Source organism: Anarrhichthys ocellatus, unplaced genomic scaffold, assembly GCF_004355925.1.
Source record: "Anarrhichthys ocellatus isolate YVR2014 unplaced genomic scaffold, GSC_Weel_1.0 scaffold21, whole genome shotgun sequence".
In the NCBI taxonomy this organism is placed as follows: Eukaryota; Metazoa; Chordata; class Actinopteri; order Perciformes; family Anarhichadidae; genus Anarrhichthys; species Anarrhichthys ocellatus.
Genome location: NW_022280051.1, coordinates 1,719,231 through 1,746,184, shown reverse-complemented (window position 1 = coordinate 1,746,184; position 26,954 = coordinate 1,719,231). Strand labels below are relative to the sequence as shown.

Below are 26,954 nucleotides of genomic sequence, written 5' to 3'. Positions count from 1 at the left end.
AAAAGTGGAACTATACACAAACCTCCATAATAATTAACTCTATATGAGAAAAAAAATGTGAATGTAAAAGACAGGCAAGAAGAAAATTAGGACACCAAACTCTTTAGAACAATAACTCAAGATTGTATCTTCTAAATAAAGTAACTGAAAAACCTGGTCCATGTCCCTTTTTTTATCTAATCGCAAGACTTCCTCTCCAACCAAACCAGACTCCTCCGTATTTGCCTCTTTTTTCCATCTCAGTGATTAAATAAGCGTGCAAGCTATTAGGAGTCGATGATGGCTGCAGGGGGAGGAACTCTGCAGTGGTCACCTGGACTGCCGACAATCAGTCTACCAAAACAACATTACTTAGCAGAGGATGTCATCCATTAGGCCTTTCCCAAGTAAACATCGTCCAACCAGAACATAAAAAAGGTTCCAAATATCATCGTTCAATGGGAATTTGGAGCCCGTCTGTTTCCCATTTCCTCATATTTGCATAGGTGACACATGGTGGAACAAACAGAAATGTGGTTTCCCTGAAAGCCAGCTCATTTCTATGCCTAGCCAGTGCATCTGTGTCTCATTCTGCTGTGTTGTAGTTAGTTTGTGGCCCTTTCTCTCACGGGGGGGGGGGGGTAGGAGCAGGGCATGACTAAGCATGCATGTCAAATACAATCTGGTTAAGGGGAAAGCAAACATAATGTGCACCGGTGTGTGCAGGTGTGATTGTAAGAGTGACAAAGAGAAGAGGGGGTTGTGTTTAAATATAGAGACACGAAAAAGACTTGCACACTTGTTTCAGTGTTATGCATCTATTCATTTAATCTCACAATATATTCGCCGAGTTTTAACATCTGTTTGCTTGGATTTGTGCCTGTCTCGATAGGAAATTTGCACAAAGAGGATGAAAACGGGTTTGAATGTGTGAAAGTAGTAATTGGTAGAATTGAAATAAAAGGATGAAAATTCGTCTGGCTCCGGAGACATTTTTTAATTGGAATGACGAATGTGACTAAACAACACTGATAATTTATACTGTTTTGGATTATTTTGTGTATTTTTGTTTTCAAACTAAATCACTAGTGTTGCATTAAACAGAGGTAAAGTTTGAGCCGCTACTGCTTGTTGTGCCTGACCTCTTGTGGTCAGACTCACCTGGAAGCCACATTACAGACTGGCCTCTTCAAAGAGAGCACAACTTTAGGCTGCGGTCGAATAGTCCTTTTGCTTCTGAAGCGCCTTTCATTTGCATTTAGAAAATTCAAACAGCTCTCATCATGGTGGCCACTTAGATACTTCCAGGTCATTTCACTCAGTTAGAAACCTTCCAAAAGCAAAAAGGACGATACAACTGCAGCCAGAGTGAGCACCTCAGTGTACAATCCTCTTAATCCTTTGCCTTAAAGTCCACAAAATCTACTATTTACAGTTACATTAACATGTTTACATTAATATTTCTTTGGTTTGAGTACAGTATTGTTGATGATGCTAGTTTACTGCCAACTACATATGGATGTATTATAGTGTTTAGTGATTAAAGCATTGGTGCTTTAATCACATACAAAGGCACTTGCCCTTTGTGTTTTGTGCTCTTTTTCAGTTTTACAAAAAATACATATTTTCCTTCATTAAGTCCTGCAGTTTGCAGGTTCAGTGTTTCGCACAAAGACTGCAAGATTAGCATGTTAACTTTAGCTTGTCACCACTTTATGTCGCTAATGGTATTTTTGTGTCACTTGAACACAATAGTTGCCCCGCCAGATGTAAAGGATTCTTTCCACCTCTGGAAATAAGATGATATAAAATAGTTTTCTGTGGAGAAAATCTAATAGCAACGTGTCAAGACTAGCCTATGATTCGAAGGATATGAACATAATTAGCTATTTGTTAAAATTGAATTTGGGGGTGATGTGTATCTTTAAATTTACAAAATAGGCCCCTCTTACTCATGTGAATGGAGTCGAAAGAGTTAATTTTTCTCACCAGGAAGTGTGTAGTTCCAAAGCAGGGGAGGAGCTCTTACTGACGTCACCATGAGGAAACGAAACTGAGTCAGGAGTTGACGGACACGTTTTCAAAGTGTAGTTAATTTTGAGTTTTAAGCGCTGCTGCTTTTGAAAAGTTCCTCTTTTACAGGTAAGAAAGATAATATAGTTCAACTGTTTTCATTTCTTTTATGCGGTTCTCGTCACACATAAAACGCAGTTTTAACAGATTATTCAGCCCATTGACTTGATTCATATGAGTTGTAATCGTATTTGTGTACTACTTCTTGTCCAGATATGGCCACCGCCAGCAGTCTGCTGTCAGAGGACAAGTTCCTCTGTTCTATCTGCCTGGATGTGTTCACTAAGCCGGTCACAACGCCATGTGGACACAACTTCTGCATTGCATGTATCCACATGTACTGGGACAGCAGGGACACTTGCCAGTGTCCACTATGCAAAAGGGTATTTCCCCAGAGACCTGAGCTCCAAGTCAACACTGTTATGTCCGAGTTAGCTGCTGAGTTTAAGACGTTGGTTCAAGTCAAAGCCTCAACTCCAGACCCACTACTTCCTGGAACAGCAGACGTTCTTTGTGATATCTGCTCTGAGATGAAGGAAAATGCAGTTAAATCTTGTCTGACGTGCCTGATGTCCTTCTGCAGAGCTCACCTCGAGCCACATCAGAGGGTTGCCAGTCTCAAGGGCCACACACTGTTAGACCCTGTGAAGAATCTCGACCACAGAATGTGCAAGACCCACGACAAGACAACAGAACTGTACTGCAGGACTGACCGGGCCTTTGTTTGTGTGTTGTGTCTCAAAACCGATCACAAGAGCCACAATGTCGTCCCACTTGAGGAAGAATACGAAGCAGCGATGGCGAAAAGAGACGAGGCGATGGCAAATGTCCAAAAGATGACACAATCTCGGTACGAGAAGATAGCCGAGGTCGAAAGGTCAGTTGATGTCAGCCAGGCGGAAGCTGAGAAAGAGAAAGAAGCCAGCGTGCAGGTCTTCACCGACTTGATCCGCTCCATCCAGAGAAGCCAGGCCGAGCTGGTCGGGGTGATCGAGGAGAGGCACGGAGCAGCAAAGCAGAAGGCTGAAGATTTGATCAGAGAGCTGAGGGTGGAGGTCGCAGAGCTCGAGAGCAGAAGCGTACAGCTGGAGCAGCTGTCACAGTCTAAGGATCACCACTATGTTCTCCAGAGTTTCCCGACCCTGCGCTCTCCTTCATACGCCAACCGGGCCGACATTGGCGTTCGCAGCGATCCGTCATTCGAGGCAGCGAGAGGCGCTGTGACTCTGCTGAAACAGAGAGTTGATGAAATTCTGGAGGAGCTTCCGGAGATCAAAATGAAAAGAATGAGAGAACATGCAGTGGACTTGACTTTTGATCCCGACACAGCATATTGTTCACTTGTCATAAGTCCGGATGGAAAACAAGTGAGAAATGCAGAAACAAAACAGAATCTTCCCTCCAATCCAAAGAGATTTAAAACATTTACAGAGGTTTTGGCTAAGGAGGGGTTCACAGCAGGGAAGTTTTACTACGAGGTGCAAGTGAAAGGAAACACTGAGTGGCTTGTTGGAGTGGTCGGAGAGTCTGTGAATAGAAAAGGGAAAGAAGCTCTGTCAGAGGAAAATGCATACTGGATCATTGGGCTTGATGAAGGAATATATATTACATCAAAATCACGTGATGTTGATCTCGCACTGAAAGAAAAGCTTCAGAATCTGGGCGTCTTTGTGGACTACAACAAAGGAGAGGTTTCTTTCTTTGATGTGAATTCTAAATCACATATCTATTCTTTCACTGGCTCCCACTTTAAAGAGGAACTTTTTCCATACTTCAGTTTTCAAAACAACACAGATGGAGCCCCTCTCATCATAACCCCTGTACCTCAAACACACAGGTTGTTTCTTCTTTAAAGACCACAGAATAAACAACATTGGTCTCTATTAACATGCTTAACAAATCTGCTTAAAGTATTACCAATACATTTCAGATGTTGTATAGGTAATCAAACCATCCTTGTTGTTTCTATCTGAAATGTTTTCTGCCCGTGCATGGATGTATAGAAGAAGTGTGACACTGTCTTTTGTCTACAGTGCAGTTTTCTTGTTTATGTGTAAACTAATGATTCTAATGTTTCACAGTGATATTGTCAGATCCTGTTGTATTATAATGGATGAGGTTATCAGTGTTGCGCTCATGTATATTTTGATCGGATTTTATTTTCCAAAATTTCACGCCAGACATTTTTTTTCTTTTATGTCATTTGAATGAAGACATGCTGTGTATACAGCCACTACTCTGACAATGTTTATCATAGTAAGACTTCTTTAAAGACGGCACTGGGGGAAAAAGGTCCAATGTGTAACAACTTGGTCATTTTGCTGGTTTCTTGTAATTTACAGTTGGCTTTTGTGCATTTGAAACATCTGACCGGAATAAACGAGACATGTAGACTCATTTTGTCATGTCATTTCTACCTGTAAGATTCACTCACAATAATAAACTCAAAGTTGTAAAGTGTTTAAACAACTCTTGACAATAGACATGACCTATTTTAGTTTGTAGGTTCAGTGTTTTGCACAAAGACAGTTCGACGTCGAGGGGTTTGAACGAAAGCTACATCTCACCTCAAACCCCACCCGCTAGAAACCCGTCTCAGTGAGCCCCGCCTCCTTGCAGCTCTTAATAGTTTAGGTGGCTGATGCTACTCACAGAATAGAATATCTGCTTTGTGAGATTTGTAAGTCAGTCAATAGTAGTCTGCCCTCAGCTTTCACTCCTGCCCCCACACTGGCGTGTGTGTGTGTGTGTGTGTGTGTGTGTGTGTGTGTGTGTGGATGCACACATTATCCTCGAGTGTGATGCGTGGGCCGATGTTCTTCAGCACTACTGATGGAGCTCATCCATAACTGTGACTAAAACCTGGTGTGTTTCATTGTGTTTCATTAATGGGACACAAGCCCAATATCTTGTGATAATTTTCAGAGATATTTATACTGAATCTTTCGTTACAGCATGAAATGAGTGAGGGCGTCAGTAGACTAATGAAAGCGATGCAGACAGCAACCGTATGCCATAGAGAATGGGAAACAAACGTCCAAAAGTACGAGATATTTATACATTTTCCAGGTGGAAGGCAGTATTTATTGTGGATAATTTTTTCATATTGTATGACTTTTAAAATGATAGTAATATAATTGCATATTTTGTATTGCTTTTACACTCTCATTTAAGACAAGGAAATTCCAGCTGGACATACCTTTTCTCTTTCAGTGACGTCTCTCCCTGACAGACAGATGCAGGTCAGCTCTGTCATCAGGTGCAAAATGGAAGTAGAATGATTTTAGGGTTGGCCCTACGTCAGGTTGACACCAAATATGAGTGAGCGCTCTAGTTCGTGGCCAGAATGAACACCAGGAAAGGGCAGTGAATATTGGAAGACATTGAAAAGACAAAAAGTCAGCATGTTATGCTTAAGAGCCTCACCAGAATCAGTGATGACACGTCAGGTGCTTCGTCTTTAGCAGCCAATAAAAAAAACACCTCGTGTGACTCTTCACTGATTGGGATGAAGTAAGATGGCGAATATGCTTGAAGGTTTCAAGTTTTATCATGATGCAGTTTCAAAAAGGTGCAGGATTTAAAAAAGAAGAAGAAGCAATTACCCTGACTATGTTTATCATATGAAGACTTGTATACAGAGTTTATAGACTTGCAGCTAGGTGAGCTGAATCTCTCTGATGACCCGACTCCACCCACTAGACTCCAGGAGGGAGAGGTTTGCTTGGAGACAGTTGTCACAGCAATTGATCACGATCACAACACTTGGAATTTAACAACATACATTGTGCACTATTGTGACTGGTCAGTTTTTTGATTTTTTTTCCTGTCCCTTTGTCTGCAGACTTGAAGAAGACATGAACATGAGCGATAACTCAAGAAATCAAGATGATTGAGATATACCTATGTTGCATTGATTATCGTTTTATATGAGATTACTATTCATTCTTGTGCATTCCTGATAATAAATGTACATAAATATCCTTTTCCATTCATTTATGATTCATGATAATTCATGCACCCATATCATAAAATATCACCAGTTGTTTTGTGTCTTATCCTCTTTGTTTTATTCATTTAGTTTATAATTGCTGATATATTGTCCCAGTGTCTCCTTCAAATAGCTTTCTGCAACATGACAATGAAAGACAAACTTGTAGAACTCCTTTTAGGTAACAATAGAACTACATGAATAATAAAAAAGAATACGTCTTTGAAACGTCGATTCTGATTGGCTGAACTGAATTCTGAATTTTCCTTAAAACTGCACAGCCATGACTATGTAATTTCAATAATTAATTCATGTATTACTGTAAATTGCCAGTAATGGGCAACAGGAACCTGCAAATGTCACAATATGTAATTCATTTAATAGTACCAGAAAGCATACAACCACATAGACAAAATAAACATTTCGTAGTCGACGTTATTTTTACCCAACACATAAAAAACCTATAATATGTTACATAAGCGAGCGGCTGAGAGGCTCATTGGTTGCCTTGCGGAGAGCTGATTTCTTTCTGCCTCTGTGGGAAAGTCTGGTGTGAGGAGAGGAGGAATCTGTCCTTGGGAGGCAGAGATTTAGACCTTCTTCTTTCTTTTTTTTGAGACGGTAACATATTTTCGTCACGATTCATTTCGTGTCAGCCGAGGGGCTCGTGTGTGACGGCAGTGCACACTCACAGTTTGAACCCTTTTTTAACTTATTCTCCGGTAACCCCCCCCCCCCGGGATTACGCAAAATGACTTTTTCCACAGCGCGCACGAGGATAAGAATTTCAGTCTGCGAGTCCCAATGCTGAGAGATGCCAAGCGAGTCCGAGAGAAGTAGAGGAGAATACCCGTTTTCTGGTGTGGACTTTTGTGTTCCAGACGTTTTTTTTGTTCTGTGGGTGACACTTTACATTTTCTGGAGTAGTCTTACCCAGAGATTTTAAAACCAGAGAGCAGGTATGACCGCAGTGTCTTGCACGAGGACTTCTTCTTCTAAGCGGGGCGCCCTGGTTGCTGGGTTGGTGGACACAAGGACTCCTGCTGGGATCAAACCTGCAACCTTTTAGTCGCAGCAGAGACCTTCCAGCCAACGGACGTCTCTGCCCATCCCTGAATCCTCGCTCCAAAACAACCTGTGTCTGATTCACTGTATGGATTGCTGTACGTTTCACCTGGCGCAAATCCATTTAACAATCCATTTAACTTTTCTACACTTCATTTGGTGATACCAAACCTCCTTTCGTCTGTATGGCAGCCATGTATCTGGTGGCTTAGTGTTATTCATTTATTTTTGACACGTTTCTATACACATTTCTACACTTTGAAGAGTTGTAGCGCAAATCTCGTCGGCTCTCATGGGACTGAGGCATTCGTCGCGTTGTTTGCTGCTTCGGCGGAAGATGGCGGAGGCGGACAGCTCGGAGGTAGGGACCTTGTGGTGTCCTGCACCCGGCAATAGCGGGACCGGGACAATGTCGTCATGCTTATTTGTATGGTGACAACACATTTGACTTGAATGTAATGCATGCTTCTTTGTTTTTCTTATTATTTTCTTCCCGTCATCGTAACCGCTTTGGAATCGATGTTGCGCTATGATGGCGCGCAAGCGAAGCAAAGTGCATTTTCTCAGTGTCTTGCAGATGTTGTGGGTAATCTGAGTAGATCGCTGTAATTGCAATAGTAGCGATAATGCACGCAGACGGGTTGTAGTCGGTGTTAAATGGTCAGCCTGAGATGTATGGACGTATTGAACGGGGCCGTGGCCGCTGTCCTTGGTGCTGAAATGGAACCTGCATCTTTGACCGGCTCTTCCCTGAGTCTCCACGTCTGTATAATGTCGAAGACTATATGTGAATTATTGACAGCTTATTATAGGAATCCTTTGTGGCTTGCAATTCATCTGCTAGCCCATAATATATTCAGGTCCACTGCATATACAATCCTCAAACCCTATGCTGGTTCTCTCATTCTTGTCTGTAAGTTATAATGCAAATTCTCCCCCTTTCCCTCCTTCTTTCTTCCCCTTAAACAGCGGCAGCAGCCTGTTACGTCCCCCCTCTCTCAGTCTGCCCAGCCCTCCCCACTGCCTAAACCAGTGCCTACTACCCGCCATGTGCCCTGCATCCCCCATACGCCTCATGTAGCAGCCCTGGCCAGCTGTCCTGGTCGGGGCAAGATTTCCAAGTTCATCAGCCCGGAGGAGATGACATCACGGGACTACTACTTCGACTCGTATGCCCACTTTGGCATCCATGAGGTAGGCAGGCCAGGCTGATAAACGGCAGCTTGGTATGTAAGACCGGAGTAAAAGAACAACAGCAGATGTCTAAGCTGATGCTCCTTAAACCGCCACATCATTTCAACCCTGTCGATGTAACGTAAACGATTGTAAAGTAACGGCAAAGAAGCCAAGTTTCATTCCTCCAGCGCTTTCAAACACGAGTTTAAACAAAGTATGAAACCAAGCCATCAAAAACATGATGATTCCAACAACTCTCAGAAGCCAATTGTTTAAAGCTCCTAGCACTTCTGGTAAAAAAAAATCAGTCAATACTTACTACACATCAAAATGTAACTTAATGATGCCCCCAAAGTAAACTCCAAATAAAAACCTGTGAGGCATCTGTCCGCCTACGAGCTCGGGGAGAAAAATAAATAAAAGAGAGTGGATGGTGTCTCACAGCTGACAAAAGAGGAGGCTTTTCCATTACCAGCTAGCACTAAAGAAACCAGATATGTGATAATAGTCCATGTTCAGTATTCCATCAATGAAAAGAATCTCTGTCTTTCTTTGACAGAAAGTGAACATCTAAGTATATATATATATATATATATATATATATATATAGCTATACCCTATACCTAATGACCTTGATCTGTGAGTGGTGGTGGGAAGGTTTGGGGACATATAGACCTTTTTTTAAATGGTGTCCACATTTAGCATGTGGGACAGGTTTTTGTCTGCTTGCAGACAAAGAGTGTGCCCTGATTAGAGGAGTGCAAAGCGAGAAAGACCAGAAAGCGGCATGAGTGAATGGGCTCAGGGAGATGGATATCAGGCCATCCCCAAAGGCTTTGTGTTTTACTCTATTTCAAGAAGCTCTGACATTGTCACTGAGGCTTTTGGCCTACATACTGCCTTATCTACCTCATTACACAAGAACATGTGTACACATTTGTATGTTCATTAAACAATATTCTATGTATTATGTATTCCTTTGGGGATTTTATGAATCCCACTATTCTTCAGGTACACCGGTTCAGTATGGAAGTGGTTTGCATGTTATTCTCGAATGCAAATCATTATGTACCACGGCTATGAGCTCTCGGTTTTTAATCTCTTTAATTCAAACAGGAGATGCTGAAGGACGAGGTGCGGACGCTGACCTACCGGAACGCCATGTACCACAACAAGCACGTGTTCAAAGACAAAATCGTCCTGGATGTCGGCAGCGGCACGGGGATCCTCTGTATGTTTGCCGCCAACGCCGGCGCCAAACACGTGTATGGGGTGAGGCGGATGGATGCACCTTTTAGCCACGAACAGATACAGTTTCTAATCTTCATTAGTATCATCCAACTGTTTCCGCTAATAAATATTAATGAGAGAATGAGAGAATGAGAGAGAGAGAGAGAGAGAGAGAGAGAGAGAGAGAGAGAGAGGATCCGCACACCTTTTCAGTGCCCAAATTGATATCATATCTGGCTCTGCTGTCACATTATGTGTCATCCGTGGCCTTTCCTTCTCCATATAAAACGAACTAATTCCTCGTTAGGGCCAGCTCCTTGTGTTCTGTTGAGAAATATCTTTCAGACAGTCTTACACAAAGAGAATAAGAGACATCTGGCTCCCCTCGTCAGACGTTATACTTTGCCGGCAGCGTCTCCCACAGTAATGTATAATGCATATACTGTATTACACTTATGGATGGGAGAGCAAAATGATGTATTAGTTTCCATGGTGCACCGGCTCTGAGGCGAGTGATCAGGGGCGTTAGTGTTTGGATGGATTTGAAGGGTTTGATTAAATTTGTCCTTTTGATATTACCTCAAAGGTTAACCGACTGTATGTAGGAAGTGAAAATGGTATCTAACACCATGGCAGGCCAAGTCCAATGGCGAGGAAATGTTTTTTTTTTCAACTAAGGAGCATATTACTTATGAATTATTAAAATTATGAAAAGTTACCAGAAGATAATGTAGATATTGCCACACACATGCAACAGTGTTCTTGTTCAGAAGACACCACCTCTGTGGTTTTGCCCTTGTGCCTATACAGATTGAATGTTCAAGCATATCCGAATATTCTGAGAAGATTATCAAGTCAAATCACCTACACAATGGTGAGTAGAAGTGGTTTCTCATTACTGCTCTATTTGTCATACCCGTCTGTCGGAATGCAGAACAGCCCGATGGCATCTGGATTAGATGCGACGTGAACAATCGGTATATTTCACATCATTAACGTCACACTCGACAACGTTAGTCACAGTTCTGATGGTTAACTGGCAGCTCGCCTCTGATGTCAAATAACCTGCCATCAATCAGAATTCCCTCAGTGTTGGTGATTCCTATTGTTAAGTGTCACCCTTAGCTTCACATTGTTTTGTTTCATCTTTTTTATTTACATCTCAGGTATTTTAAGATGATGGCCTTACTAAGGCATACAAGTGTCAATAGTGTTTTTCGTTTTTTAAATCTATCTCCTAGTTTCTCCATGGGTCAAAAAGAAAACAAGACAAATTCATGCATGAAGCACAGACGCATGCGTTGAGCGTAGTAATTAAAGCCATACTAATTTACAGAAATCCCAACGCATAAAAAAACAATGTCATCTGAGAATAGAGCTATTGTCCTGCATTAATGTTACGACGATGCCGTGCGGTAATTTGTTGCCTGCTGTACACCTCGCAGTCATTACCATCTTCAAGGGCAAGGTGGAGGAGGTGGAGCTGCCCGTGGAGAAGGTGGACATCATCATCTCGGAGTGGATGGGCTATTGCCTCTTCTACGAGTCCATGCTCAACACTGTCATCTTCGCCCGGGACAAGTGGCTGGTATGATAGTGCTGCTGGAGGCTTTAGGGACGGCTGGGTTTAGTGTGTGTGTGCGTGAGTGTGTGTGTGTGTGTGTGTGTGTGTGTGTAGCTGGTTGGACGAGTAAGGCTTTGGACACATAAACACACCAGACAATGATGAAGTAGAGGATTTACTGTACGCTTGTGTGCATGTGTATGCTGAGGTCAAATGTGAATGATCTGCTATTACCTCAGTAGTTGCCTGCAGGCTTTAAACTCCGCACATGTCAACGTATACTACATGGCAGGTGTGCGAACAGGAAAGGTGATGGATGGCCTCTGTGTGTGTGCACGTGTGTGTGTGCGTGTGTGTGTGTGCATTAATACCAGAAGCTTTTCTTGAATTCAGAAACCTGGAGGCCTGATGTTCCCTGACAGAGCAACTCTCTACGTGGTAGCCATTGAAGACAGGCAGTACAAAGACTTCAAGATACATTGTGAGTGATAATGGAAGATTTGTGTTTCTCTCTCTCTCTCCCTCTAAGCTGTGCAGTGCATTATTAATGGCCGCTGTGCAGATGAAGTCAAATTGTATGTTTCCACTTCCTAATAAGCCGTTCTTTTTAAGAGCTGGAGCTAAACGATTTGGAAAAAATCTGTTTGGCTGATATATTACGACAGACTGCGAGAATGAGTGAGTCATTAATAAAAGGCCATGTGGTTGTCACATTTTAATGAGCTATCAGGTCAGCAGTTATTAAAAATAAAGAGTTTCAACTGCAGAGTAACCCATCTGCAGTCCATTGATAAATGGATCTTGGTCAGCAGACATCAACTTACTTATTTGGAAAACTTCTACAAGTGGTCCAAATGTCTAGTTAGCTAGCAGAGTTAGAGTTACAACAGCTAAAAGGATTTTTCCCTACCCGGCAACTCAAATCATACATACAAGTGGCCATGGATGGGCTACTAAACGGGCCTACCGGGCACATGCCCAGGGGCCCAAAGTGTCAGGGGCCTATCTGGCCTTCACCTACAAAATGTACTCAAAGAAACGTAAAATGACTCCAAAGAGACCAAGACAACTACAAAGAGACACAAAACGACCACAAAGAGACACAAAACAACAAAATGCTAAACAATTATAAAGTCTGTGTGTCTTGCTCCTACATGCGAGAGGTGGTGGGGGCTTTGGCATGTCTGTGCCCAGGGGCCCATTGTCTCACATTGTGTCATCGCAAATGTCACTGATCGATAAACTAATAAAAAGTACATATTAACTATTAACAAAAGCATTATTTCCAACATAGAAACCCCGGTGTAACATTATAAAGTAGAAGCGTTATTTACACCAGCGAGGTGCCTTGATCCTGCAGTACATTCTGTGCTCTAAACTCACTTTATGTGTTCAAATATCTATCACAGCAAGAGTGATGAGCTTAACATTCTGATCCAGATCAAAGCACCAATAATAAAGGTACCATTCACACTTGCACTAAGGCATCGGATCCGGGTTAATAACTCCTGCTGAGTTTCCTTTTACTGCACAGGTGGTCTTCTCTGTTCTATTACATCTACGTGCACATAAAGGTTCACGCTTTCACATAAATCCCAGAAGAATTCAGTGTACCCAAACCCTTTGCGTTCTTATTTTTAGTTTCGGTCTGCGTCGGTGGCATATTCCACCTTCTCCTCGCTCAGACTTAGCGTTTGGCCCTCTGACAAGGCAAGGTGGAGTGGAGGGACAGAGGGAAAGGGGGAGGGAAAGCCTGCTCGGTGTGTTTGCAGCCCAAATTATAATATATAAAAAAGCCAGCCAGACATGGTGGAGGAGGCGGAGGAGTCCGGAGTCTATTTCCAGAGGGCCATGTCTTTCTCCACATAGAGACTGGATAGACAGAAAGGCAGCGTGAGTGGGGGAAGTTTTTTCCTGGTAGGGTTAAAGTGCTTTGTTATGATATTTTCTCTCCCACATTTGTTTTTTTGTGTGCTGACAGCCTGGCAGGAGCAGAGAGAACAGAGCTTTGCAAGTGGATACAAATTCAGAAAGTAAAGAAATACAGAAAACACATACTCTTCGCATGTGTTACTCATATGGGTGCTGTTTCCGTTTGTGTATGCACAGGGTGGGAAAACGTGTACGGGTTCGACATGAGCTGCATTCGCAATGTGGCCATCAGAGAGCCTCTGGTGGATGTGGTAGATCCCAAGCAGGTGGTGACTAACGCCTGCCTCCTAAAGGTTAGTCTACGTCTTTGTGTACGAATACATGCACGGTGAAGAACGTACCTCATGCAATAGTTTTTCCATGCCATATTGTATTTTTAAAAGCCTGCGTGTTTGAGGCAAACACGCAAGGTTTTTCATCTTTTGTGTTTTGCTACCAACTACATGCATCCTAAAAGAAATCCGAGACAGCGATCAATACCCAAGTCTGGCGAGGCTATTTTCTCGTACACAATAGAGGTTTCTGGGGAGCTTCCCCTGTGTTTCCATGCTTGTCTTATATCTCATAAATGAACAGAGGATAAGAGCACTCAGGGAGGTGATAGCTTTTTTTTGTTTACCCTGTCTACCTTTCATATCATTGCTTTCCCTCTTTCACTGTTCCTTCTCTCTGATTGATATCTTTTCTATTGTTATTATTTTGAGTTACCCATATCTTTTAATCCTCTCTCTCTTTTATTTTTTTGGTTCCATATCAATTTGTAGTCACATCTCTCACTCTTCCCTTCCTAATCACTTCTTCTTGCTCTTCATCTACCGTCACATTCTCTTGAATTAAGCAATGACATGCCTCAGTAGTTTGAGTGAATAAGGGGGGGGGGGGGTCTCACTCTGTCTCTCCCTCTGTGCGATGGTGAAATGTCACACAAAAGCAGGCATTGAGTCACCAGGCGGAATGAAATGGACTCGTATAGGCACCCACCATCCTTTTGTGTTCAAAAAGGTGATTTATGCGTCAGGTTGGAGGGGGGTTACTAGTTAAATAGTGATATGCGGTCTGAAAATTTCTGTTTCACGTGTATGTATTCGCTTATTCACACCTTCCCGCTGCCAGACACTTCACCCCATCTTAATTCAAACTGCCACTCATTCCTCACACGCTAAAAATTACAAAATCGCTCCCGGGGACTTCTTTTTTTTTTTTCTCTCTCTCTTCCCACAATTTGCTGTATATGACACTGGCCTGGCATCATTGGAAAGGACAGAGGTGTTAAATCACAATCTGCCATGCCGACGCCACATGGCCGAGCGATTCATAGGCCGAGGCGCGAGATGAACAGGTTGCAGTGTAAAATCCTCCCTCCCCCGTCCTCTTCCACACAACATCATCCACAGTGCATGCATGACCGTCTCCACTCCTATTTTGGAACCGCAGTGATGCCTGCCAGGTAACAAAATGTGATATTTAAATTGGTGGCCATATTCATGAGGCACTGCTTGATATAGACACAAGCGTACACACACGGACACACACAAACACACACACAGCCTCCCTCCCTTGTAGACTTGAGGGAGGACACCCACACAGCATGTGTACTGTGAACAGGCTTCGTTTGCCAGCCGTGATTCAACCTGTGGGCTTTCTCACACAAACGCTCACACATGCACAATAATCATGGGGAATAATCAAGCAAGGATTGACATACATGTACTGCATGTGTGTGAGAGATGGTGAGAGTGTGTGTGTGTGTGTGTGTGTGTGTGTGTGTGGGAGGGGGGGGGTGACGACTTGTGCGTGTCTGTGCTTGCACACGCTGTTTTACTATGACATGATATGTCATGAATTGAAAAAAGCACAGCTACGTATCTCTTGAAAGACGTCCTTGCAAAAATAAAGAGGAGTAAATAATCGTTTGCCTTTCTGTGCAGGAAGTGGACATCTACACTGTGAAGCCAGAGGACCTATCCTTCACCTCAGCCTTCTGTCTGCAGATCCAGCGCAACGATTACGTCCATGCACTGGTCACCTATTTCAACATTGAGTTCACCAAGTGTCACAAGAAGACTGGCTTCTCCACTGGTGAGTAGTGTGTGTGTGTTCACCCATGACCCGTAAAAAACGTACTCCGGCTAGTTGTCTACTTTATATCACACAAATAATCAAATATGGACAGGTTTTATGCAGCTCCACATAATGTGAATGGTAAAACTTTCCACAAAAAGACGAGGGTTAATGACATTTAAAGGATGCTCTGGCGCCCTGTGTTTGCACTGAGCACTTCTGGTAACGTGGCGTCGAGGACGCCCGTTATAGAGAGAGTTGCTATAAGCTGTTATGTAAGCTTATGTGAATACGTTCATGCATCCATTGCTTACATAATGTTGCGTAGAGGAGGTTCTATGTTCGGCTGAGTCTGTTGGGCCTGAGGCTGAGCATCACTGAAGGAGTTCAGCCTCTGTATTTCTCCCACTTGGTGAGCCAGTTTCAGGTGCTTTTGCTGTCAATTTTCCTCCATGTTAACATGCCCAGGGGAGCCAAGTGTCCCTTGGAACGGTTTTGTTATTTATATATGTTCTCACGCTCACCCTTTACTCCGTTCGTCTTTAACCTCCGTACACCTTTTTCCCCTGTTCCCTCATGTACACAATGTTCCTTCTGTCCTCTATCTCAGCTCCAGATGCTGCCAGCACACACTGGAAGCAGACAGTGTTTTACTTAGAGGACTACTTAACTGTCAAGAAGGGAGAGGAGATCTTTGGCAGTATTGCTGTGAGGCCGAATGAGAAGAATGTGGTAAGACTCGTAAAATAAAGACAAAATAGATTTGAATTTCTGGCAGAGAGCTAGTTTTATGTCACAGCTTCATCTGGATTTTTAACTTGACTAGTAGCTACAGCATAAATGTAGCCGAGTAGAAGGTACAATATTAAATTTCAAATTCCACCACTGCATTTTTAATCTGTGTGAAGATTTCGTTTTGGTTACCTTTTATAGCAAATGGATTTTTTTTTTGTCAGAAATGTACTTAATTCATTCATTTAAAATCGTGTCATCGTCTGCAGCGTGACCTGGAGTTCACTATGGAGCTCGACTTTAAAGGGCAACTATGTGAGGCCGCCATCTCCCACGACTACAAAATGCGTTAGGCGCAACAACAACCGACCAACTACCCTCAGCCCCTCTCGACACACTCCCGAGTATGGGGGACGGCGCAGCCTCTCCAACAGGCATTCCAGTTGGCCAGCGAGGGAGCGACCGGACACATCTGATTGGATGCCATATCATGCCAGCACCCCAAGTTGATGTCATCAGAAAAGGCAAATATCGATCAGCAATAGTGCTATCACCTGTACCAGCTTGATCGACTCGGGCACATCGTTGAATGTAACATCCTAAATGAACTTGATTTCTTTCTTTATTTTTCTGTCACTAATTTCTGGAAATGATGCTACATTTTGAGTATAAATGAGTCTTTGTATCGTTAGTGCAGCTAATTGAAAAGCATTGATCTGCGTGATGTCGAGAGGGTCACAGCACAGTCGTCATCTGATTTCCCTTTAGTCATTTGTTAAGATTTAATAGGCACTGTGTAATTGTTTAGAGGGTGCAGTGATTAATTGTGTTTTATTTGTTATTCATCATTTGCCAATTTCTTTTGCTTCATTGATTTCAGAAAGGTGAGAAATGTAATTTTTAAATTTCTTTAATTGGGGATAATTCAGAACAAACGTACTTTGGTGCCAGAATAAAACAGAGCAACGCCTCAGAACAGCAACAAACAGATGCAATATGTCATGTAACACTTTGTTTTGATCGGACAAAGAATATGAAAAGAAAAGAGATGAACAACGATGATGAATAAAATGTCAAAGAATCAAATTGTTCTCTCATGATTTTCATTTAAACAGCTATTTGAATGAATTTCAAATAATTTAGTTCAGTTGAAGCTTACATATAAAGTATGACTACATCAACATACACAAGACAAATACAAAGAAATCAAGACTTTTAAGCTAGCATTCATTCATGAAAAAACTACAGTTTATTTATGACTTCTCTATCGAAAGTAATTAAAATACAGAATATGTTTCTATTTTTAAATCCTATAGACAGCACTGTTGTGATTTGGCAACACAGCGTTATGTACAGGGAATGGGGCAGCACCTTATTTTTTACTTCAGATGAGCTCTTCCTCTGAGCCTCATCGTTCAAACTTGACAGAACTACACAGTCCTTGGTGTGGACTTCCAACATGTTGTGCATGTGTGAGTCAAAAAGAAGGCCGCTTGTTAAAAGACACATTCTCTGATAAAGTCAAAGAATGGTTTCATCGTTGTCTTATGACGCTGCAAAAAGTGATCTAGAACTTAGTAAATTGAGTTTACACTTCACTTGCAGCAGGCTTTCTTCTTTAAGGGCGGAGCACTCAGAATGACTGTTGTGTCTCTCACCCTGTCCTCCTGCTCCATTAGCACTCTGAGTGAAGACAGAGACACAGAGAGCACACTGCATGAGCCACCGACACTGTACACACACACACACACACACACACACACATCCATTTCCTCACAAAAGGTTGCAAGGACAAAGAGCCGTCAGTAATTTAATTATGCATCTGATGACTGGTGCGCAGGGAGTCTGTACGGTGTGTTCCTAGACAGCTATTGTTGTTTGACACCCTTATTAGATTCCCAGCTGTGATCTCACCTGGCCAGGTGTGTGAGGGACTCTGTCACATTCTTGGCAGTGTAGGCGCTGACCTCAAAGAACATCACCTTGTTTTCCTACACAGGGTTCGAAACAGAATTTAAATTTTGAGCGAGCATTTAAAATGAAACTATCCACGAGCTTTGAATAAAACTCACATCAGCCAGCTGCTCAGCTTCTTTGAATGACACCGCCCTCTTTCCATCCATGTCCATTTTGTTGCCCAAAATGAGGATGGGGATCCCTATTCCTGCTGCTTCCTGAAAACGACAAGTCCAGTGATTGTCATAATAGACATTTTTCCATGTCACAGTAGGAAAACAATGTTCAACATGCAACTACAAATGCTATAAACCCTATAAATACCAAAAAGCATCAATTCAAATAAAATCTGTGGAATCTTCCAACTCTACACATGAGAAAAGCACGCGCTGCAGAAGACTTCCTCGGGTCAAAGGTCAGACCTGGACATTGCTGAGCCAGGGTTGCACGGCCCTGAAGCTCTCCTTCACGGTGACGTCGTACATCACCACCACACCGTCGGCCTTGCGAAAGAACTGCTTGGTTATGCTGTGGTACCTGTGTCAATGACAGAGATTAACACTACACTGTACACACCTGCTAGTATTATATGATTCGAGTACACAATACTACTACTGTATCGTTGTATTGTTAAGATATCTTTAAAAGTGTAAGAAAAGTGATTTCCTTCAGTTAATTCATCCATTAAATATACTTCATAACAGGACACAGAAATCCACATTAATAGTGTATATATTTCAAAATATCCTACTTTTAAATACTTCTACACTAGTATGTGTTGCCTGGCAATGTATTTAGGGACAAATGTACACTTGTAGTAGTAATGCTTATTAGCATACTTATTTTAAGCTTAGTACAGTGAAGCACTACAAGAGGAACACCGAAATGATATTCTTAAAATGTATTTATTTGTACACTTAAAGTACAGACAATACGTAATGCATCCAAAAAAAACTGTCTAGACATTATATAATTTATACTAGGTCTTAGGGTGTGTTGCAGTTGGTAAATTATAATAATGTCAATACTACGTCTATTAATTATATGTTGATTTTACGAATCCAAGTTATGGTTTGAATGAAAATATATTCACAAGCTTTTGTTTTGTATGTAAAACTAAACAGAAACTCACCTCTCTTGACCTGCCGTGTCCCAAAGCTGCATGGCCACCTGCATATTGTCCAGGCTCAGTGTCTTCACACTGTAGTCAACACCTGAACAGCACACAAAGATCAATATCATTTAACCAGGATACAGACGGACAAAAGCGACCACTAGGGGGGTCCGGCGAGGTGTGATACCGACTGTGCCTCATTCCCGAGGAGGGGGGAGGGGGGGGCAAGATAACAAGGCTCAAGTGAGGATTGAGAAAGATGAAAGCGAGGAGAACAATTCATCAGATGTGACATAATCCGCAGTACAATGTGTGCCAGGACAGATGGGCAGTGTGACTTCACAAGCCCTCTCATGTGATGCTAAGTCACGCTCCGATCTTCTGTGTTAACATCCACAAACACATGCAACACAATACCATCGCGATGTTTCTCTTCTCACCCACAGTAGCTGTTGTGGTAGGGTGGAAACGGCCCTCACAGAAGGAGTGTAGCAGGGACGTCTTGCCTACACTCGAGTTTCCAACCAGGACCACTTTGAACAGGCGGTCCGGGGCAAACAGCGCTCCTTCTTTTGTCCTCTGAAGCAGATAAAACACGGGCAAAAGCAGAGAGACAGAAAAAGAATGTTTATCTGGTTCATTACCTCTTCAGGTAATAACACATTTACGTTAGGATCAAAACATATTTGGAGCTCCAAAGATGTGGACATACTTGCTGGGTCTCCTTCCCGACAGGCTGTCCACGAGGAGACATGGGCGTCTTTTTCGCGTGGGTAGAGCGGGATTTCCTTGCTGGAGGAGCTTCTGCCGACACGGGGACGTAACTAGAGGGTGGGTTGCTGGACAGGTCTGCCGCCAAGACGACACTTGTTTCAAAGTCACTCTGAGCTCCCTCTTCCTCCTCATCGTCATCCAGCTCGTCTTCCTCCTCACTGAGCTGGTGCAGTAAAAGTTGAGGCCCCCCATGGAGCAGGTGGGGCAGGTGGTCCTCCTCAATGGAGATGACCCGACGGAGGGGCCACCCATCTGGAGGGGCGTCCAGGACCTCCTCTTCCGCCTTCTTCTTAATTTCCACTTTCTTCGCTCTGTCTCTGTCTCTCGCCGTCACCCTCTTAGCGGCGGCCATCTTTCCGGGGGATTTCTTGGCCTTTGGCCTCACATCGTGCACTTTGGGTGGAGCGGGGTTGGCGTAACCGTTGGCTAAGCCAGAGTTTTTCTTCGCAGCGGGGCGTTGTTGACATGCGGGGGCGCCAACGGTGGCGGTGGAGGAAGAGGGGGCGGCAACGGGGGTGTCATCCTCACTACAGGAAGAGGAAGCAACAAACACGATATGAAGGTGCTCTATAGGCAGGGCCTCCAGAGACTGGTAGGACCCATCCACCAACAGTGGGGCTCTTTAAGAAACAGAGGAGAAACAGAGGATATACCGGGTCAATTCACTCGGCTGAGATGGAAATCTAGAGGCCAAAGCACTCAAAGGTTTCTGATTTTAGTCTCATCTAAACAAAAAAAGTTAATTCAGTGGATTATAGAATCAGATATCCTCTGTTTTTCCTCCTTTGATACATGATTTTGAAATCAAACTGAGGCGGACATTCTTCTTTGTCACACAGGAAACACTCTGACAGATGATTTGTGTTCAGGAGTGTTTGGAAGATAAATGAATCACCTTTTCGCTGGCTGGCTGGTGTCATCAAATATATTGGCAAGGCCCGTTCTCTGCTTCTGCTTCTTTCTGAGTGAGGTCCGGGGCTTGTTTAAACAAAGGGCGTGTATGTTAGTGTTACAGAGGTATTTGTTATCAATCAGGATGACGCCACGATAGATGCTGTGCAGTTTCATGAAAACGTATACTCACTACGCCGCAGCATATGTCCCGTTCGTCTTTTAAATGCTTGTTCATCTCTCTGGGGAGATTGAAAAGAGAAATGAATGAGAAAGATGGAATCTGCTGTGGAAAAGGATGCACAGGTTCGATATGAGCTCATGGGATATCATACCTGAGGAGGTCGAGCTGCTTCATGAGACTTTGCTTCTCTCTCTGCAGTCCCTCAGTTACTCTGTACATTTCCCTGAAACAAGACAAACTCAATATTCAGAAGACGAACAAGTGAGTATGTGTGTTTGTAGTCTTAGAGCCGAGACACTCTTCAATGATTCTTCATACAAACAATAATTAAAGCACGTGTAATAGGCGCGAGTACCCACATCTCTTTCTCCTGCTGCAGACGGGCGGCCTGCTCCTGCAGCATGGCCAGCTGTTCCTGGGCCAGCCCCAGGTCCTGGCTGGTGCCGTCCAGTGCTCGGGACAGCTCGTCGTTGGTCATCTTCAGCTTGACATTCTCCACGTGGCTCTCCTGCTTCTCACTGTTCAGCTCGAGGCACTGGAGTTCTAACTGGGAGAGGGAGAGATTCGCAGGAATGAAACGCACTAATGCCGGCTGAGTGTGCTTGAAGTATGTGTACAGTGGAAAGGGAGCTGTGTGGCTGCTGCTTGAACCCCTCCCTACAACAGAGGGAAGGATTAATACCATCTACATGCTTCAAATGTTTCAGCAGTTTGAATTTACTTTTATTTTCCACCTCAGTGCAGTAATAGTATCTAACCTTCGTTGTCTTACCGGAGTTGCACCAAGCCCTTCTTGACTAAATATAGGGGCAATCATTTAAAAGGAATGTTTGATATCTAGAAGTTGTGTGACGGGACGTTGTTTATTTAATGTGAGTGTTGAACATATACACGCACCCGTTTCTGCTTCTGGAATAGATGCTCCAGCTCTTTCTCCTTGGAGAACAGTTGATGCTCCAGGTCGTGGCTGTGCACCTGAACACGCTCAGCGTCCTGCACGGCCAGAAGAAGAAAAGGTCAAATAGTTCAGGAGTAGGCACATGATTAAGATCCCTTCCAGACATACACATATTCTGCACAGTAAAGGTCAAACATCCAAGCGAAGGAACAATAAACAAAAGACATTTATGACTGGAGGGGAACTTTAAACATTTGGCCAAAACAACAGAAATGTGTTGCAGTTATTTGGTTGCTACAAGAGGACTTGCATTGATAGGTTTCGTGTCTGCGTTTGAGCTCTTGCACCTTTAGTATCAGCCGGTCTTTCTCGTTTTTGATCTGCGCCTCCATCTCTTCGTATAAATAGCGGATCTCGCTGTCGTGTGTTGCAGCCTTCCTGCACAGAGGGACAGCAGAGACATTACATTTCAGGTTAATGGGGGAGCTGATGAAAGACACGCAGCGTGACATGATATAATATTAAAGGAACAGAACCGCATTGTTGTCTAGGTTGAGCTCAAAGCCGTGTCTTTAATTGCATGTAAATACTTGAGCACACGCAGCAACAGAGCTTCCTTTTCAAAAGAATACCGAGTGGTATTTACATTCCCTCTGACAATTGTTAAGACCCAAACAGCCAATTAGTAAAGTCTAGAGGAATAATAGCTGGTACAAAGTACCATGCAGTGCCATGGGAGAACTTGCGTATGTTTTACAAACAGCTTAAATCACAGATACCACTGGAACAAAATGAACCCGAACAATTTAATTAAAAGTATTCAAAACTTATATCTTAAATATCGTGAGCTAATGCCACAAACTTTCATATGCATTCACTACTGCACACACAAACACTGTAACTGATATAATTAGAATAATAATATTATTATTCATTCATCCATTATTTACTCATTTTTTTCTTTCTACCGACTTGTCCTTTTATTATTTATATTAATATTACTTTTGTTATTATTATCTCTGACAGGAGAATTATGCGATCGGTCTGTGAACAGAGACACCTGCAAATTTGGCAGTTTGCTCTGCATATCAAACAATTAAATATATTGACCAAGATATATTATACTTCTTATTGCTTTTGGTGTCCCTTCAGGCACAGTGTTAATGGATTTTTTTGCAAGAGCAGAAGGTGGTCTGACTTCAGAGCGGGCCTCCAGATTACTGGTCATTTGACACGGATAAAGAGGTCGTTCTACAGACAATTACAGGGAAATCCATGCAAACACGCACAGGCTGCGTCACACACAAACACAGATTATTTAGGTGTCTAATGAGAACATTTGCTTTAAATGGTACATGAAGTACGGTACTTAAACACTTTAAGTGTGGGAACCAATTGAGAAATGTGGTATTTTAATCCAGAATCTACTCTCGCTTTTCACACCTCTTTTTCACTTTACATGTCCCGTCTTTCACACTTAGAGACGCACAAAAATGGAGTAAAACACTACATTTTGAGGGAAAACAGGCTCTTCTTTTAGCCATGAGTGCAACCTCAAGCCGTGTAGTTCTACCTCTGTAGGGCGCTCTCCATCTCCTTCTTCTCCTTGTGGGCGTCTTTGATCTGGTGGGTGACCCTGGCCAGGAACTCCTCGAAATTGGACAGGAGATGAGGCTCATCCCGCCTGAGCTGAGCCCAAAGACTGCGCACCTCGCCTGGACTGGAGAGAGAGGGAGGAGGAGGAGGAGACACAAAGAGGGAGATTAGTCAAATTAAAGCACACCTCAGGGTTTCAAGTATGGATTGTGGCTGTCACACAGCGTGTATTCATGAGCAAAACACACCAAAAAAACAAACACAGAAGGATTTGCAGTGATTACACTCACTCCTCAAACACATTACTGGCCCCGAGGCTTTCCAGCAGCATACAGAAGTGCCCCTCCTCCTCGTCTTCACCGCCTGACAGCTTGGCTTCCCATTGGCTCTGATAAAGTGCTTCTTTGGCCCTAAAGACGGGGCCGGGGGCCTGGCTTTGGTCATCGGCCACAGAGATCCTCCGGCCATGCAGGAACTGACCTGAGATGCACCAACACCAGGAGGCAGCATGGATGTATGAATGGGTGGCAGCAGAATTTTTAGAGTAGCACGTGGACATTAGCTTTGGAAAAAAACACATTCTTCTTCGTGCAAATGAAACGGTGAAGTAAAAAAATGCACCTATGCTTGATTGAAAACACTCAGGGGGGGGGGGGGGGGTTTGCTGCTGCATTTGCAGCCTTACTTGCAAACTTTAGATAGAAGTTGTGTAACTGACATTACTGAGTGAGGTCATTGCCTTTATGACTCTACTCTACTTGTTACGCTACATTTTAGCATGTGTTATTATCCTGTCAACTTTACTTTTACAGCTCGATAAATTACAGTCCAACTAAAGCATTTGTAGACTTCAAACACAAAACAAAAGGAGCAACATGCATATCGTTTTCCATGAAAATATCTGAGTTTTCCTCTTTTGAAGTACTTGACACCGTATTTCATTGTCATTTAAACTTGAGATTTTCAGGCCTCTGACGGCAGTAGACCTACTGAATCCGGAGGAGAATGCCTCCAGCGTGAGGTAACCAGTGTGGTCCGTATCCAGAGAGTCAAACACATCCTCCAGCTCCTCTGCAGACAGAGGCAGCTGTCTGTGGAGCCTCTGCCAAGAAAACACAAACACACGAGGCGTTTAAACTGCTTGTCGTGCTGAGCAGGAACAGGAGTCCTCAGCATATAGAAAACATGTTCATAGACTACGGACGTGTTTAGTGAGGAGTTAGATTAAGACACTTTGAGCAAAATCAATAAATGTCACCTAAAAATTCAGAGCCTTAAATCCGCCATATCCAGCTCTGTATTGCTATAGCTTACCTATCGCTGAATAAACACTGGCACAAAGTGGCTCTTTTATGTGTCGCTGAACAAACAGCAACAAAAGGCCTGATGCTCACAAGGGCCCTGTCCTAATTAACCGACACTGCAGCGTGGATGTTAGCATTTTGAAGAGGCTTGTGTGTATTGTTCCTGCCAGTAAAATGGTGTGTGTGTGTGTGTGTGTGTGTGTGAGAGAGTGAGAGAGAGAGTTAGTTGAGGTGAACCTATCCTCCTAAACCTTTCCATCAATGGTGCTACTCTGCCACTTCACCGGCTGGAGGAGTGTGATGAGTGGGTGAAGTGCTTCTGTAAAAATGGGGATTATAAGATGAAAAACAAAAAGATTTCAGAATCGATTAAAATCGGCAAACATGACGGCGTTTCCCGCCTTGCCATTCACCGAGGTTACATCACGACGGGACACTTGGTTATGCCACAGGGATATGCGTGGCCCCTCGGCCTGTTGTTCTTCTTAGCGGAGGCTTAATGCATTCGCAGAGCATCAGTAGATGTTAAAAGGCAGAATGTAAAACCTTAAACAATGAGTTTAAGGCGACTAAGCAAGAAAAAACCTCTTTAAAGAAAACGTTTGTGCTTTAAAGGAAATATAAAATCAGGCAGAGCTGAAACAATGAATAAATTAACCAATTAGTTGTCAGAATATTCAACTGCAACAGTTTCTCTTTTTTTTTTAAAGAAATGCAAAAATGTGATCCAGCTTCTAAAATGTGCAAAAACGTGTCAGTCATTTTTCACAAACATCTGACCGTTTAAAAGACCAAACCATTAATTATCTAACCAAAAAGGTATTCAGCAGATTTGTCTTTAAGAAAATAAAACTAAATTGCAGCTCTAAGAACATGACATTGATGCCTCTGGGGATAAACTGGACAGCTCAGATCCCTTAAGGTATGCAGACTTAGTCTCCTCAATCCAACTTCAGCGTGATAGAAACACATTAACAGCGCACACACACGTCCTGCTTCTCTAACCCTCATGTCAGTGCGGGATATAAAGCCATTGCCCTCCACATCGCAGGTCTGGAAGAACTCCTTGGTCTTGTCCAGCAGGGCGATTCGCCCCCAGTCTGAGTTCCTCCTCCCTGGGGTCAGTCCGCAGCCGTTCACCCGGCCTTCCTCCATGTCGGGGACTTCTTTTTAAAGGTGCGTGTGTGAGTGGCATGAACTTCAGTTCATTCAGGAGTAGACTCAGACATCAGGCCTCCTCATTGGCCCTGTATCCACTGCTCTGGGGCTCTTACAGTCGCCATGACGACAAAGACAGGAAGTAGCGTCCGGTGATGAGATCACTGATAACTTTGTGGTTTATGAATATACCAAAAATGGTTGCAGGCTCCTGTGAGACAGAGAGAAATAGTATAAATACAGCAGTCAAACTTAACTGAAAAGGTGACTTTTTGAGTGAACTGGTGGTCAAATGCACGGTTACACAAGTGATCAGAACATTAATGCAACAGTACCACACTTCTCACGACGATACAGTACTTCCCCTTTCTAATAAGCCAGCAACAAGCAACTCACAAAAGGCATGTAAACACAGTGTAAAGGATTATCTTAATACCCGGCTGTACAGAACACATGACAGCATAATGCCTGCAAGAGCGCCAGAGCCGTTTCCAAGAGGCCGAGTCACAGCTCAGTTCAGAGCTGTGATGTATGAAACAGTAGTTTCTTGTTTTGTTGCCACAACTTAACCGCAAGACAACTTTTTGATGCGCTGGTCTTGCTTGCATTGTAAAGAGCTGTGCTGTAGTTTGCAGAAATGTAAGACGCAGTCAAGATGTGTCGACTAACCTGTCGTGGTGGAAAGGTTTGTTTTATTTGTTAGTTAGACGTTTGCACCAAACAAAACGTAATGCTTAAAAACTGTAAATTAGTCGTTAAATACATTACACTCCCTTTAGTATCCTCATAGGACTTTTTGAACACACATGCATTGTCTTCAAGCACACACTTCAAGTATGTTAGCCTCTGTAGAATAACATTACTACCAAAAACTCTTCTAAATATGAAGTATGAAGGACACAGAAAGTTTTGGGCCTTTCTTTAAAACAAACACAAAACTTGTGGCAAATTCTCTCTGCTCCAAACCTTCCTACTTTAGCTTTAACACACTTTCTAGTCAACTACAAACAGCATCTTTAAATAAACCAGAAACAGAAGGAAAGCTCTCTTACCGTTTACAAAATGACAAGCACAAGAAACTGAAGCCTTTCTTCTTCTCTCGGTATCAACAGAGCAGTGAGCGCGCTGTGTTTAGGAAGTCTTGCCTCACAGAAGAATGTCAGAGAAGTCATTCTGCAACCATGTGATGTCATGAGGAAGCGGCCGCCCAGCAACCCACCGAGGGAGGAGGTTGCTGGGCGAGCTGGCTTTAAGCGGACTACGTGTGTGCAACAGG

The 26,954-nt window shown here is 43.1% G+C and overlaps 3 protein-coding genes across 4 annotated transcripts; 2 read left to right on the top strand and 1 right to left on the bottom strand.

The window, feature by feature from the left end:
- The first annotated feature begins 2,026 nt into the window (after positions 1 to 2,026).
- Positions 2,027 to 4,850, top strand: LOC116389979 (zinc finger protein RFP-like). The gene is made up of 2 exons (XM_031859159.1): positions 2,027 to 2,121; positions 2,266 to 4,850. The coding sequence occupies exon 2, from the start codon at positions 2,268 to 2,270 to the stop codon at positions 3,903 to 3,905; it is 1,638 nt and encodes a 545-aa protein (XP_031715019.1). The 5' UTR covers positions 2,027 to 2,121; positions 2,266 to 2,267; the 3' UTR covers positions 3,906 to 4,850.
- Positions 4,851 to 6,775: 1,925 nt separating this feature from the next.
- On the top strand, positions 6,776 to 17,185 carry prmt8b (protein arginine methyltransferase 8b). Its single transcript, XM_031859109.1, has 10 exons — positions 6,776 to 7,469; positions 8,078 to 8,302; positions 9,401 to 9,556; positions 10,325 to 10,388; positions 10,960 to 11,102; positions 11,472 to 11,559; positions 13,188 to 13,303; positions 14,939 to 15,089; positions 15,682 to 15,803; positions 16,073 to 17,185. Exons 1-10 carry the CDS (start codon positions 7,401 to 7,403, stop codon positions 16,154 to 16,156), a joined length of 1,218 nt encoding a protein of 405 aa, XP_031714969.1. The 5' UTR covers positions 6,776 to 7,400; the 3' UTR covers positions 16,157 to 17,185.
- On the bottom strand, positions 16,328 to 26,816 carry cracr2ab (calcium release activated channel regulator 2Ab). 2 transcript variants are annotated; one of them, XM_031859107.1, is made up of 18 exons: positions 26,731 to 26,816; positions 25,526 to 25,889; positions 24,207 to 24,318; positions 23,507 to 23,696; positions 23,194 to 23,340; positions 21,968 to 22,058; positions 21,620 to 21,715; positions 21,082 to 21,269; positions 20,874 to 20,945; positions 20,732 to 20,780; positions 20,543 to 20,625; positions 19,586 to 20,267; positions 19,314 to 19,452; positions 18,892 to 18,973; positions 18,182 to 18,296; positions 17,876 to 17,977; positions 17,718 to 17,794; positions 16,328 to 17,486 (listed from the first exon to the last, which is right to left on the bottom strand). In XM_031859107.1, exons 2-18 carry the CDS (start codon positions 25,673 to 25,675, stop codon positions 17,399 to 17,401), a joined length of 2,463 nt encoding a protein of 820 aa, XP_031714967.1. In that variant the 5' UTR covers positions 25,676 to 25,889; positions 26,731 to 26,816; the 3' UTR covers positions 16,328 to 17,398. The 2 variants fall into 2 exon arrangements, with proteins under 2 accessions (XP_031714967.1, XP_031714968.1); XM_031859108.1 differs by having other exon boundaries at positions 19,586 to 20,174.
- Positions 26,817 to 26,954: the final 138 nt, after the last annotated feature.

What these genes read in the sequence shown, in the direction of transcription:
- prmt8b (XM_031859109.1), top strand. Translation starts at nt 7,401, where the DNA reads ATGGGACTGAGGCATTCGTCGCGTTGTTTGCTGCTTCGGCGGAAGATG. An exon ending in GCGCCAAACACGTGTATGGG is followed by an intron (nt 9,557 to 10,324) that starts GTGAGGCGGATG and finishes GTGCCTATACAG; the next exon opens with ATTGAATGTTCAAGCATATC. An exon ending in GTCAAATCACCTACACAATG is followed by an intron (nt 10,389 to 10,959) that starts GTGAGTAGAAGT and finishes TACACCTCGCAG; the next exon opens with TCATTACCATCTTCAAGGGC.
- LOC116389979 (XM_031859159.1), top strand. Translation starts at nt 2,268, where the DNA reads ATGGCCACCGCCAGCAGTCTGCTGTCAGAGGACAAGTTCCTCTGTTCT.
- cracr2ab (XM_031859107.1), bottom strand. Translation starts at nt 25,675, where the DNA reads ATGGAGGAAGGCCGGGTGAACGGCTGCGGACTGACCCCAGGGAGGAGG. An exon ending in TATCCCGCACTGACATGAGG is followed by an intron (nt 24,319 to 25,525) that starts GTTAGAGAAGCA and finishes TTTTCTTGGCAG; the next exon opens with AGGCTCCACAGACAGCTGCC. An exon ending in CCTGGCTCAGCAATGTCCAG is followed by an intron (nt 17,978 to 18,181) that starts GTCTGACCTTTG and finishes TGTCGTTTTCAG; the next exon opens with GAAGCAGCAGGAATAGGGAT.